This window comes from Myotis yumanensis, unplaced genomic scaffold (assembly GCF_028538775.1).
Source record: "Myotis yumanensis isolate MYYU_CA2020_CCGP unplaced genomic scaffold, mMyoYum1.0.hap1 SCAF_23, whole genome shotgun sequence".
In the NCBI taxonomy this organism is placed as follows: domain Eukaryota; kingdom Metazoa; phylum Chordata; class Mammalia; order Chiroptera; family Vespertilionidae; genus Myotis; species Myotis yumanensis.
Window position 1 is genome coordinate 8,739,685 of NW_027223774.1, and position 13,208 is coordinate 8,752,892.

General features: G+C 57.8%; 1 protein-coding gene across 1 annotated transcript; it reads right to left on the reverse strand.

The window, feature by feature from the left end:
• Window positions 1–2,717: 2,717 nt before the first annotated feature.
• VSIG10L (V-set and immunoglobulin domain containing 10 like) lies at window positions 2,718–10,599 on the reverse strand. Its single transcript, XM_070401775.1, has 10 exons — window positions 10,545–10,599; window positions 9,600–10,463; window positions 8,941–9,234; window positions 8,517–8,801; window positions 7,531–7,785; window positions 6,930–7,211; window positions 5,906–6,202; window positions 5,020–5,137; window positions 4,649–4,799; window positions 2,718–3,563 (listed from the first exon to the last, which is right to left on the reverse strand). The coding sequence occupies exons 1-10, from the start codon at window positions 10,582–10,584 to the stop codon at window positions 3,492–3,494; spliced, it is 2,658 nt and encodes an 885-aa protein (XP_070257876.1). The 5' UTR covers window positions 10,585–10,599; the 3' UTR covers window positions 2,718–3,491.
• Between the last annotated feature and the right edge of the window lie 2,609 nt (window positions 10,600–13,208).

Genomic DNA, 13,208 nt, shown 5'->3' on the forward strand with positions numbered 1-13,208 from the left:
ACCCCGACATCCGGAGCTGGACCAAGATGGAGTCACCAGCTCCGACTCCCAGGAGACCCTCTGCAAACACCCACCCTGAGCCACACCACCCAGCGTTTGGGGGGGGTGGGGGTCGAGGACAGAGCAGGGGCAGGGGGGCCAAGGGCAGTGACTGTACCTCAGACAGGGGCGTGGGCCCCATCCCACATTGTCTTCCATTCCCAGGGTCCGAGGGGATGGGGATGGGAGGGGGAGGGAGGCCAGGGAGGGGGAGGGCGGGCCCTGGGGGCCGTGTGTTCCGATTCATGGGGAGTGTTGAGACCACCACACCAATAAACGCCTTTTTCCAAAGTCTCCGCCTGCGGGTGTCAATGTCATTGAAGGATTCAGGTGTGGGGAGGTCAAAGGGTCATGGCCATCGGTGGTGCCCCCCAGCATCATTTCTGCTGTCTCCTTTCTCTTGGGGAGATTTGGAATTGGCCTGGAACTGAGTAGAAGGCCCAGAGAAACTGAGTCCGCGGTGACATCATTTGAGCTGCTGGATCAAACCATACCTGATGCCCACCTTCACTTACACAAGCCAAGTCCCCTGTATGTTTAAGCCGATTTGTGTTAGGTTTTGTGTCTCTGGTGATTGAAAAAGAAATGACAACTCTACCTGATGTAAAAGAAGAGCTATGGAGGGTCCAGGTACCCAGGACTCCAGCCCTCAGCTCTTCAACATGTGGCCTATTTCCCAAAGGCCTCTTGCACCCCAACCTTTAACCAGAAGGCCTCACCTCCTCTCCTTTCCTGAGGCAGATGCCGGTGGCCTGTGCTTTCATTATTTGCTTCCTCTTTCTCTGCCAGCAGACCCTCCTCCCATGATACAGGCAAGATATTTGGTTTCACTTCCTTGCATGAGTGATACATCCAGTTCTGGGTCCATGTGTTTTCTGTAGGGTTCAAGAAAGCTTTGCCCCAGCCCTAGCTGGTTTGGCTCAGTGGATAGAGTGTTGGACTGCAGACTGGAAGGCCCCAGGTTCCATTCCAGTCAAGGGCACATGCTCGGGTTGTGGGCTTGATCCCCAGTAGGGGGCATGCAGAAGGCAGCTGATCAATGATTCTCATCGTTGATGTTTCTATCTTTCCCTCTCCCTTCCTCTCTGAAATCAATAAAAATATTTTTTTAAAAAAGAAGAAGAGGAAAGAAAGAAAGCTTTTCCCCACTCAGGAGATCGGGCGAGCAGAGGTGTGTGAGAAGAGAGCCCTGCCCCCTTCTCTTTGCCTTTAGACACAGTTGCGTGAAGATGTGATGCCTGGAGCCACAGCAGCCATCTTGCTACATGAGACAACATGCCGACCCGCCGAGGATGCAATAAGCCCCGGTCCTTGATGGGGTCCCTAAGATGCTGCACCAGCCTGAAACCACCCACCTCCATGATTCTTTTCACCATTTATTTTGTTAATTGCGGCCAAAAGAATCTTCACTGATGCACCCCTTCATTTCCAAGGGGCACCCCTGCTGATAAAGGAAGGCATGGTGCTGGGGAGAGCAGCAGCCAAGCCAGCCCTTCTCTGGCACCCACACATCTGAGCAGTTCACCTGTATTTATTGACTAGAGGCCCGATGCATGAAGATTCGTGCAAGAGTGGGCCTTCCTTCCCCTGGCTACCACTCCGCCGAAGCCGCCTTTCCACCTTCTCATGCTGCCCAGAGGCCCAGAGTAGCTGAGGCGGTGCCATGGCGACATGCAAGCGTGCCGCCCATCCCCGGCCGCTCAGCGCCTGTGCATGCAAATTAACCTGCCATCTTTGTTGGGTTAATTTGCATACTCACTCCTGATTGGCTGGTGGGTGTTGCAAAGGTACGGTCAATTTGCATCTTTCTCTTTTATTAGTGTAGATTGCCTGCTGTGTGCCAGGCTCTGTGTGAAGTTCTGGGGATAATGACATGGTCTCTGTCTCCATCCACAGAGCTCTCAGTGTAGAGAGGGAGTCAGAGGCTGAACAAGTAATGATGAGTCTACGGATGAGAAGCAGAAGGTGCAGGGTCTCTAGGGCCTAACCCATGACTGAGGCAGGGGTTAGAGCAGTGATGGCGAACCTATGACACACGTGTCAGAGGTGACACGCGAACTCATTTTTTTGGGTTGATTTTTCTTTGTAAAATGGCATTTCAATATATACAATAATTATCAAAAATATAAGCCTTTGTTTTACTATGGTTGCAAAGATCAAAAAATTTCTATAGGCGACACGGCACCAGAGTTAAGTTAGGGTTTTTCAAAATGCTGACACGCCGCGCTCAAAAGGTTCGCCATCACTGGGTTAGAGGAGCATCTTCTGAGATGGGAACGGTCACCTTTACGCTTGAGAAACGTACCACACAAGAGACAGAGCCATGCTCCACACAGAACACACGCTAGGGGCAAAGGCCCGGAGGCACAATAACATGGCAGAGAGAGGGCCTGTGCCACTGGAGGGGCCGGGGGAGGATGGGAAGGAGGGGGGGTCAGAGAGGCCAAGGGAGGTCAAACCATGAGGTTTTGAAGGTCATGGTGAGGCGTTTGGACACATCTGAAGGGCAATGAGCAACCAGATAAGGGTTGAAAGCAGTGGTTCCCAATGTGGGGCACGTTCCTCACGGGGGGCAATTTGATTTTTAAGGAGGGGCGGTAATTTGAGAATGAGTTATTAATAGTCTTTAACAGTTATTAACAATTTTTTGTATTTCTTATGGTTCTAGGGGCCTCATATACAGTATACAAATATGTATGGTGACATATTTATGCATTTCAGTTCTCTAGAATATGTTTTGAAACTTTATTTGCTATTTTTTCATATATTTCCTATTATCATTATTTTTTAAACAATTTCTTAATGATGTCTTCCTCAGTACTTCAACTGTCCTTTCGTTCTTTTATGTTCCTCTTTCACGGATGCCATGTTCTTTGGAATCTTGTTTAGACCAAGTTAATGGCCTTTCAGGCTTCCTCTATGTGAATAGGAGCTCACTTTTTGAATAATAAGAATTCTATGTCACGGGGAGGCGGGGCGGGGGGCATCAGGATTTTTGAGATGCTTAGGTGGGGCGCGGCCAAAAAAGGTTGGGAACCGCTGGTTTACAGGGAAGAGGACATGTGGTCTGGTCTGTTTTAAGATGCAGACTCTGGGAGCTGGGTGGGCATGGCCTGGGCGAGGCAGAAGTAGACGTAGGAAGTCCTTTTCAGGGAAGAGGTGGGGCCCCCTCTCTGACTCAGAGCAGCACAGCAAGCCCCCCGGTTTGCTGCACAGCCCCCCACATCTTGCCTGCTTGGTGGTTTGCAACCACACTGTTAGATCCTCGGGAGCCTCCCCAAGCCCGGGAGTCCCACCTCCTTCGTTGCACAAATACAGGCAGAGTCTTCTCAGGTGAGAGAGGGAGACAGGAAGTCCCACTTTCCGAGTCTGGCCTTGAGTCACAGTAGGACAGGAGGCGAAACAGGAAGTCTTGCCCAAAAAGTCCCGCACAGAGCAGGCCATTCGCCTGGTCACACCTGTGTGGCTGCCCGGACCGTCTTCGGGCCCCCACCTGGGGAGATGACTGGGCTGGGGCTGGTGGCCTGGAAGAAAGAAGGGGGTGGGGGGACAACCTCAGGAGTTACCCTGCACGTGACATGACTCACCCTTTTCTAGCACTAGCTCTCATTATTCAGAAATTAGCGGGGTTTCCTCCACTGACGAGGAATACAAAATGTCTAGCCACCCTTGGGAGGGAGGAGACACGCAATTTTAATGGGAAAGAGAAATTCCATCCCACTTCTGAGAGAAAATGGAAGTTTGGCCCATTTTTATGGGGAAAAAAAAAAAAAATAAAGGAGGTCCCATCTTACTCCCTTTGTGGGGAAAATCGGAATGTCACGCTTCTTTTAAAATACAGGAAGCAAGCATGTCAAACTCGCGGTGCATAACGAATATTTTTGCAGCCCAGCCAATATAACCGTATGTAAGAAACGTTTTAATAAAAATTTCGTAACTTAATTTTTACAATATCCTGTTACACATAATTATTAATAACGAACAACAACGTTCGCTAATGACTGATGACTATAATCGTGTTGCATTCATTTCCCTTACGCGCCTTACACGCAGGCGCACTATTTCTCTCCACTAATACCAGCAGGAATATTCTAGCAGCCGACGGCCACTTCATTAGTCGTGGACTGACTTATTGGGTGTGCACAACAGGAAATATTTCGCTTTCGGAGAACAAGAAAAATAGGTTCATTTGCGTGACGCTTATTAATTTGTGCAGTGATTCAGTGTCTGGTAAGCTAATGTTCAAGAAAAAAATATTAATTTTTATTAAAATGTTCTATTCTTTTAGGTGAACGATGACTCGTTTATTTCAGTCCTTTGCATTCAGCACGTCTCTATCGAAATAAACCCACGTGTCTATGAAAATGGAAGCTTTTGGGGTTTTTTTGCGGCCTCACAGACACTTCCACCTTGTTTATTTGGCCCGTTAGCCTTTGAGTTTGACACGCTTGACATAAAGGTTGGATGGGAAGCCCAGTCCAGCCTTTATATATTTTCAAAAGGATAACATTTTACCAGGATTGTGAAACTGCAAACGAGGAACGCTGCGGGAAGAGAACTCAGACCATTTCATCTCCCTGACTAAATAACAAAGAAACTCCACACTCACTTGGTGGGGCCCGGTTGGGCTCGGGGCCTCCAGCGGGACTTTGGGGGGCAGAGGCTGTGGAGTCTGCACTGGGGCCACGCTCTGCATCTTCTTTTCTGGCGGGAGGATCACAGGGGCAAACGTGGGGAGATGCTTCTTCTTCTTGGGAATCCTTCCTGGAAGAGAGAGAGGAAGAAAAAACAAAACAAAAAAAAACAGAAGCACGTGATTGGCTGCCCCAACCTCCCGACCCAGCCATGGAAAGGGAAGCTGGGGGCTGAGAGGTGGAGCCTTGGTCTGATTGGCTGATAGGGACCTGTAACCGTGCTGATTGGTCCAGCCAGGCCTCCAATCGGGTTTTACCTAGGGACCCTTCTGGTGGGACCCCTCACTCACCCCGAAACCTGCGCAGGCAGCAGATGCACAGGAGGAGAAGGGCTGCCAGGAGCGCCAGGCCCAGGAGGGAGCCCAGGACGATGCCAGTGATGGCCTCGGGGCCCAGGGTGGGGTCTGGAGGAGACAAAGAGAAGGAGGACAAGGAGAGTGAGAGGCAAGGCTGGATCTGTTTCCTAAGTCCCCTGCCCCAGCTCTCAGAACCCAGGGTTCGGGCACCCAGCACTCAGTTCATTTAAGGTTCACTCAGGGACTGTGTGTGCCCAGCATCCATCCTACCACGTGACCAAGACCCATTGCTCAGCAAACCCGAGATGCCTACTCTCACGGGGATTCATTTTAGGAGGAAAGTCAGACGTGAATGTGCAAATAAATAACATAATTATATGCCCAGCCGGGTGTGGCTCAGCTGCTGAGCATCAAACCGGAACCAGGAGGTCACTGGTTCGATTCCCGGTCAGGGCACGTGCCCAGGTTGCTGGCTCGATCCCCAGTGGGGTGCGTGCAGGAGGCAGCCGATGGATGATATTCCTCTCTCAGCTCATTGATGTTTCTAACTCTCTATCCCTCTCCCTTTCTTTCTCACTAAAAATCAATAAAAACATGTTGTTGTTTTTTAAAAAAAATTGCCAGGCACTGTCAGAAGCTGGAAGAGGCAAGCAGGGCTCCTACCGAGAGACCCTGAAGGAGCAGGGCCCAGCGGACCCCTTTATTTTTCGTGGCCTCCAGAGCTGTGTGTGAAGATATGTGTCTGCTGTTTCAAGCCACCTAGTTCATGGTCCTTTGTTATCGCAGCCTCAGGAAACGGTTACAGGGAGAAGGAGAATCCGAGGAAACAGACAGAGGGAGGCAGCCAAGGAGAAGGCTCAGATAGTCCCAACTCACCGGCATTGTAGACCCGGCTTTGGGATGGGGTGCCTGGCCGGGCCCCCAGGGTGGGCAGGATACGCAAGGCCCAGGTCCCCCGGTTCTGAGGAGGGAGGGGCACCACGGCCGATCGCTCCTGAGGCCCCAGGATGAGCAAGGAGACCCAGTCCTGGTAGCTGATGGCTCTGCCTGGGTCAGGCCCCTCCGGCCGGGCCTGGATCTCAAAACCACTGATCAGGGCCCCACGCTCCACATCCCAAGTCAGCACCGCCGCGTCCTGGGCTCTCTGCAGCCTCCAGGAGGAGATGGCCGGTCCTGGGAGGATCAAGGTGGGGGGCGGGATTTGTGGGCCCTAGAGGGGAGAGGGGAGGGGGCTGCGGGCCTGGGCTCATAGGTCTCAGGAGAAGAAGGTCCGAAGACACAGACTTTTGGGTCTGAGGGAGGAGGGGTTGGGGGCCTGGACTCCTGGGTCTTAGGGAGCAGGGGCTGGGGGCCTGGGCTCCTGGGTCTGAGGGAGGAGGGGCTGGGGGCCTGGACTCCTGGGTCTGAGGGAGGAGGGGCTGGGGCCTGGACCCCTGGGTCTGAGGGAGGAGGGCCAGGGGCCTGGAATCCTGGGTCTGAGGGAGAAGGTTGGGGCCTGGACTCCTGGGTCAGAGGGAGGAGGGGCTGGGGGCCTGGGCTCCTGGGTCTGAGGGAGGAGGGGCTGGGGGCCTGGACTCCTGGGTCTGAGGGAGGAGGGGCTGGGGCCTGGACTCCTGGGTCTGAGGGAGGAGGGGCTGGGGGCCTGGACTCCCGGGTCTGAGGGAGGAGGGGCTGGGGGCCTGGACCCCTGGGTCAGAGGGAGGAGGGGCTGGGGGCCTGGACTCCTGGGTCTGAGGGAGGAGGGGCTGGGGGGCTGGACTCCTGGGTCTGAGGGAGGAGGGGCTGGGGGCCTGGACTCCTGGGTCTGAGGGAGGAGGGGCTGGGGGCCTGGACTCCTGGGTCTGAGGGAGGAGGGGCTGGGGGCCTGGACTTCTGGATTCTGGACAAGGACAGAACTCACCAGTGAGGGTGATCTGGTCGCCCCCAGCACCCAGCACCCCACTGCACAGCACGGAGTAGTTTCCTAGGTCCCAGTCCAAGCTGAAGTTGCCAATGAGGAGCCTCCGTCCATCCTGGCTGAGCCTCAGGCGCCCCCCGCCGCCTCCGGAGGCCAGTGGCCGCCCTTCCCGGGTCCACGATGCTCGCGAAGGTGGCGGACAGCCGGAGGCCTCCAGCGCCACCTCCGCCTCCCCGGACCGCGCCTCCTGCACCATCGGACGCAGCAGCACCTCTCGCGGGGCCTCTGCAGGTGCAAGAAACGCAGCGAAGGAAGTCAAGACCTTGCCTTGAAGTCAAAAAACAAGTCCTGTGGCCTGTGGTGAATCGGGACACTGAAACCGCAGCACCCGGGAAAGCCATGCTGTTCTTAGCCATGTATTGCTCTGAACACGTGGGAAGGTGTCAGCCCGCCTCCTGGGTCCAGGAAAGAAATTGTGTCCCTGTCTCTGCTTAAATATAGGAAAAACCTGGGTCCTGGAGTTAGGAAGTTCCCCCTTGTTCATGTCCTAAAGGGGCTGAGAAAAACCCTCAGGAAAAAGGAAAGCGGTTCCGCCCGCTCTCACCTGGGGTGACAGTGCAGGTGCGCGTGGCCACCAGGTGGCGAGCCAGGCAGGTGACCGGGACTCCGCTGAGCCGGGGGTGGGCGGGGACGGCCGCTAGGAGCACCGAGTGCGCCGGGCCCGCGCGGACGCCTTCGGGGAGACCCTGGAACTGCAAGGAGGCGGCCGGGACGCCCCCGGGCCACCAGCAGCGGAAGCGAAGGCTGCGGTCCCCGGGACCCCCTTCGACTGAGCATTGTGGGGACCCCGGGGGCGGATCTGTGGAACGGAGGTGCAGATCGAGGAGTCAGCCATGCTCCCCTCTAGCCCCGCGCCCCCGTGCATGCACTCGGCCCCTCCTTCACTTAGCCTCGCCGGAGCCCCTCCACGCTGGCACCGCCCCTTTCACGGGGGATCCCTGTCCTTCGGCGAGGACCCACCCCTCCGCTGCGGCCTCCCGGCTCCCCGCTGGCCCCGCCCCCTGCCGGGTACGGCAGCCCCTTGCTGGTTCCACCCCTTCTCCAGGGCACCCCCCCCCCCCCCCCCCCGCCGCCTCTTTTTCAGGGAATCTCCGCCCCTCCATGCTAGCCCCGCTCCCAAGCGTATTTCAGACCCTTGCTGGTTCCGCCCCCCTTCTCCTGGGCAACCCTGGCCCTTTACGCGGAATCTCCGCCCTTCCCTGCAGGCCCCGCCCCTCCACGTGGACCCCGCCCGGCCCTCCCTTGCTGGCCCCGCCCTCCGCGTTAGCACCGCCCTTTCCTTCCGACCCCGCCCCTCCACGTGGACCCGGCCTTCCCTTGCTGGCCCCGCCCTCCACTTTAGCACCTCCCTTTCATTCCGGCTCCGCCCCCCCACATGGAACGCCCCCGCCTTCCCTTGCTGGCCCCGCCCTCCACGTTAGCACGCCCTTCCCTGCCGGCACCGCCCCTTTGCGTTGGCACCGCCCCTCCGCGTTGGCACCGCCCTCTCCAGGTCCCCCCGCCGCCCCGTCCGGCCCCGGCTGCGCTCACCCGCCACCGTGAGGTTGAGCAGCGAGCGGCGGCGGTGGCCGGTGCGTGGGTTCGCGGCAAGGCAGGCGTAGGCGCCGGCGTGGCCCGGCCCGACCGCGGGCAGCAGGAGGCGCGGCCCCGCGGGCACCGCGGCCTCAGCGGGGTCGGCCAGGCTCCACGCGATGTCGGCGGGCGGCCGCGAGGCGGCGCTGCAGCGCAGGGTCACGTTGCTGCCCGCGGTGACATAGAGCGCCGGGGTGGCGTCGCGGTCCGAGGAGATGGTGATGACCGGCGGGTCCGGGCCGTCTGCGTGGAGGGAGGGAGTCGGAACCACGAGTGTCGGGTCACTCGGGACTCCTCCAAGGCCACTGCTCCTCCCCGGGACTCAGGAGCCTGGGCCCCAGGCCTCGCCCCGGCCCCGGGCACCCCGCGCCCCCCCACTCACAGAAGACACTGACGTCGGCCGCCGCCTCCGTGTGGCCGAAGGGGCTGCGGACGCGGCAGGTGTACCGGGCGTGGTCGCTGCGCACGGGGCGCGCGATGAGCAGCTGGTCGCCCTCCGCGCGGATCCGAGGCGGCTCTGCTCCCTCCGGGTCCGCCGCCTCCAGGGCGCGGCCGTCCCGGCTCCAGCTCAGCTGCCCCTGGCCCGGCCCCCACCCCACGCAGCGCAGCCGGAGCTGGGCCGCCCCCTCCTCGATCTCAGGGGCCTCGGGCTGCACCGACAGCTGGGGCAGGGGCTCTGGGAGAGGAGGCACGTGTTCAGGACCCAGCCCACCGCCCCCCACCTTCTCCCGTGGGTCCAGGACTGGAAGCCCCAGCCCTTCACCCCTTACACCCAGGACTTCCAGGCTCAGCAGGGGCCGCCTCCTCTCACAGACCCGAGTCTGAGTCTGCAGCTCTTTCCTCCGGAGAACCCAGGAGTCGAGGGCCCCCCAGATCCAGCTTCCCTCCGGTGGCCCCATCTTGGCCCCAGCCCCTCTTCTCCTCCCTCCCTCCCTCTCTCCAACCCAGAAGTCCTCTCTCCTCTGCCCCCTTCTTCTGGGGAGCAACCCCCCTGAGAACAGCAGTGACCAGCCCCAAGGTCTGCCTTCTGAGCCCACTTACCATACACACCCACCGTGAACTCCCGGATCTGCCGGGAGACCCCAGCCCGGATGACCTCGGCCGTGTAGACCCCAGCATCCTCCAGCTGGGCAGAGGCCAGTTCCAGGGCCCCTCGGGCCTGGTCAAACCGTAGGCGGTCTCGGTGAGCAGGGTCCAGGCTGATCAGAGGGGCCCCTGACCCCAGACCCCCAGCTGCTAGCACCTTGGAGCCCCGGCGCCAGACCACCAGAGGGTCCGGGGGGCCAGGGCTGGGCGCTGGAAGCAGGGGGAGCTGGATGGTGCTCCCCACCAGCACCGCCAGGGGCCCCCCCACCTGCTGGGGGAAGCTTGGCCCTGGGGGGGCCTCTGCGGGGACTTTGGATTCGGGACTCTGAGCAGGGAATTTAACATCCAGGTCCTCGGGGGAGAACTTCAAGCCCGGGCCCTCCACAGGCCCGTGAGCACCAGGGGCTGGAACAGAAATGTCTGAAGCTGGAGGCCGCACCGGGAAGGAAGGCTTTGAGTCTGCAGGAACCTGAGCCGCAGGAACCAAGGCGTCAGGCCGTGCTGGGGAACCAGGGCTCCCGGAGTTGGGGGGCTCCAGGCCCAACGTGTGGTCCCCAGCAGAAACATTTAACCAGGAGGATCCGGATCCGTCCTTCAAATCCAGGGCCTCGGGAATCCATTTGGAATGGGGGGTATCCGCCATGGCTCTTGAACCTGGAGACCAATCCAGAATGTTCCCTGCGGGGGTGGGGGTGGGGGGAACATTGTTGAAAGAAACATTGGAACCTGGGCCCTGGGAAGAGCTTCCTGAGTCAGAGATGAAATGGGTTTGCTGAACTCCAGAAGAGGCTCTGGGAGTGAGGACCCCTACTCCCCAGGCTGCAGAGGAGAGGAGAGGAGGGTGTTGGGGGGCTGCTGAGGAGGGGGGACTGGTGGGAAGGGGGTGGGCAGGAGACTTACCCAGGAGCAGGAAGAGCAGCAGGGCCTGTGAGGTGTCCATGGTGCTGCCGCACCCAGGAGGACACTGCAGTGAGACTCCGGGGCCAGCACCTGTCCTTGCCGGGACAAGTCCGACAGGACTGGTGGCTTACTGGGCGGGGAAGGGAGCTAGACCCAGTGGGAGGTGCCAGGGTCCCCTACCCCAAGCTGGTGGCCTAGCTACCCACCCCACCCCACTGGTCCTCATGAGCTGGTCCCAGCCTGCCCCCGACCCCCCCACCACCCCGCCCAGGGAGGAGATAGTGAGACCTGAGTCCTAGCTGGGAACATAGGAGCAAAGCCAGGAAGACTTCCTGGAGGAGGGTGAGGTGACCTTTCAGAGAGCCCCACCTCTGATGGCCTGGGCCTCAGCTCAATCTTCCTACTCCCCAGCCTCCTGGCCTCGGGTCCCCGCGGTCCTGCCTGCTGCCTCAGACATACCCACGTCTGGCCCTGCTCCTCCTCTGCTCCAAACTCTCCCATGATTTCCTGTCGCCCTCAGGACCAAGTTTCAGGTGGCTCTCTCCCACCCGTCATCTCCCCTGAGACCCAGAACTGCATCTTCAAGGCCCCTAGAGCAGCGGTTCTCAACCTGTGGGTCGAGACCCCTTTGGGGGTCGAACGACCCTTTCACAGGGGTCGCCTAAATACATCCTGCATATCAGATATTTACATTATGATTCATAACAGTAGCAACATTACAGTTATGAAGTAGCAACGAAAATAATTTTATGGTTGGGGGGTCACCACCACATGAGGAACTGTATTAAAGGGTCGCGGCATTAGGAAGGTTGAGAACCACTGCCCTAGAGCTTCCATGCCCTGCGTCCCACTAAACTCCGCATCGTCCCTCTAACCCGACCCTCCTCCTGGATTCTCCACCTCAAGTACAGTTCCACCGTCTGTGCAAAGGCCGGGAGCCTTCCTCCCCCCACCCTCCCTACCCCGCTGTGCATCTCTGCCCCCTGCATCTCTCTAACCCATTTCTTCCTCTTGTTCCCATGGGCCGGGTCCCAGCAGAAGCCTTGTCCCCCTTCCCCTCGCCTAACCTTCTACTTCAGCCTCATCTCCTATAGCCCATGGGTCCTCCCAGGCCCCTGAGTCCCTCCCTCTACACCCACAGCTGCCCCTGCCACTGCTCCTCCCCTGCTCACAGCCCTCCCATGGCTCCCTAAGGCTCTCAGGAGGCATAGACCCTGCCTGGCCCAGTCCCAAGCACTCCACCCACTCCCTCCCGCCTCCAGCGCTGACTCTTTGAACACCCTGCCATTCTTCGGCCCATCTCTCCCCTCCCAGATCTGCAGACAAAGTTTCCTCTGCCTGGAATGCTCTCCCTCGCTCTCCGCCCCCCTCCAACCTGGCTAATCCACAACTCGTCCTTCAGGTCTCTTATTAAGAACCAAAATAATAATTGCCACTTATCCGGTGCCAGGAACCGTGCAAAAATGTTTCCCAGACGTTATGGGCTGAACCCTTGCAAACACCCTGTGAGCTGGTGTTTACCATCCGGGAGACAGCAGCTCAGAGACGGGCAGGCTGGAGGTTGCACGGCCTGAGGGAGAAGCTGGACGGGCCTCGCCCAGGATGGCCAGGCTGCGCACTCCTCCTGAAAGCTTTTCCTACTGCCCCCTGCTGGCCTCACCAGTCCTCTGAGCTTGCCCAGGTGGAGTTCTCGCCATGCGGATAATAACAATGATAGTACTATGTAGTGAGCATTTTCTGCATGTCCAGTGTGGCTCTTGGGGTGCTACATTAACCCTTCAAAACCCCATGGGGTGGGTTTTAGAGTGTAAAGACAGTTGCAAATTCAACCCTCCTCCCATTAAGGAGTAGGGTCTCTGGCCCCTCCCCTTGCCTCTGGGTAGGCTCTGGGACCTCTAGACCAGTGGTTCTCAACCTTCCTAATGCCGCGGCCCTTTAATACAATTCCTCATGTTGTGGTGACCCCCAATTTCATTGTTACAAATTGAACATAATTAAAGCCTAGTGATTCATCACAAAAACAATATGTAGTTTGGCTCAGTGGATAGAGCGTCGGCCTGCGGACTGAAAGGTCCTAGGTTCGATTCCGGTCAAGGGCATGTACCTGGGTTGTGGGCACATCCCCAGTAGGAGATGTGCAGGAGGCAGCTGATCAATGTTTCTCTCTCATTGATGTTTCTAACTCTCTATCTCTCTCCCTTCCTCTCTGTAAAAAAAATCAATAAAATATATTTTTTAAAAAAACAAATCAATAAAATATATTTTTTAAAAAAACCAATATGTAATTATATATGTGTTTTCCGATGGTCTTAGGTGACCCCTGTGAAAGGGTCGTTCGACCCCCAAAGGGGTCGTGACCCACAGGTTGAGAACCCCTGCTCTAGACCAAGAGAGTACAGTGGGAGTGGCCCCGTGTTTCTGCACCGAGGCCTCAAGAGACTGGCGTATTCCACTTCCTGCATCGTGAAACACTCCTGCTGGGAGCCCAGCGCCATGCTGAGAGGAAGCTCAAGCAGCCGCATGGAGAGGAATAATGGCCCCTAGTGAACAGCCGGCTCGAAAGCCTGTGATGGATCCATCTTGGATGTCGTTCCTCTGGCCCTATCTGAGCCATGGAAGAGAAGCCAGCTGTCCCTGCCACGCTCAAATCTCAGGTTTATGAAC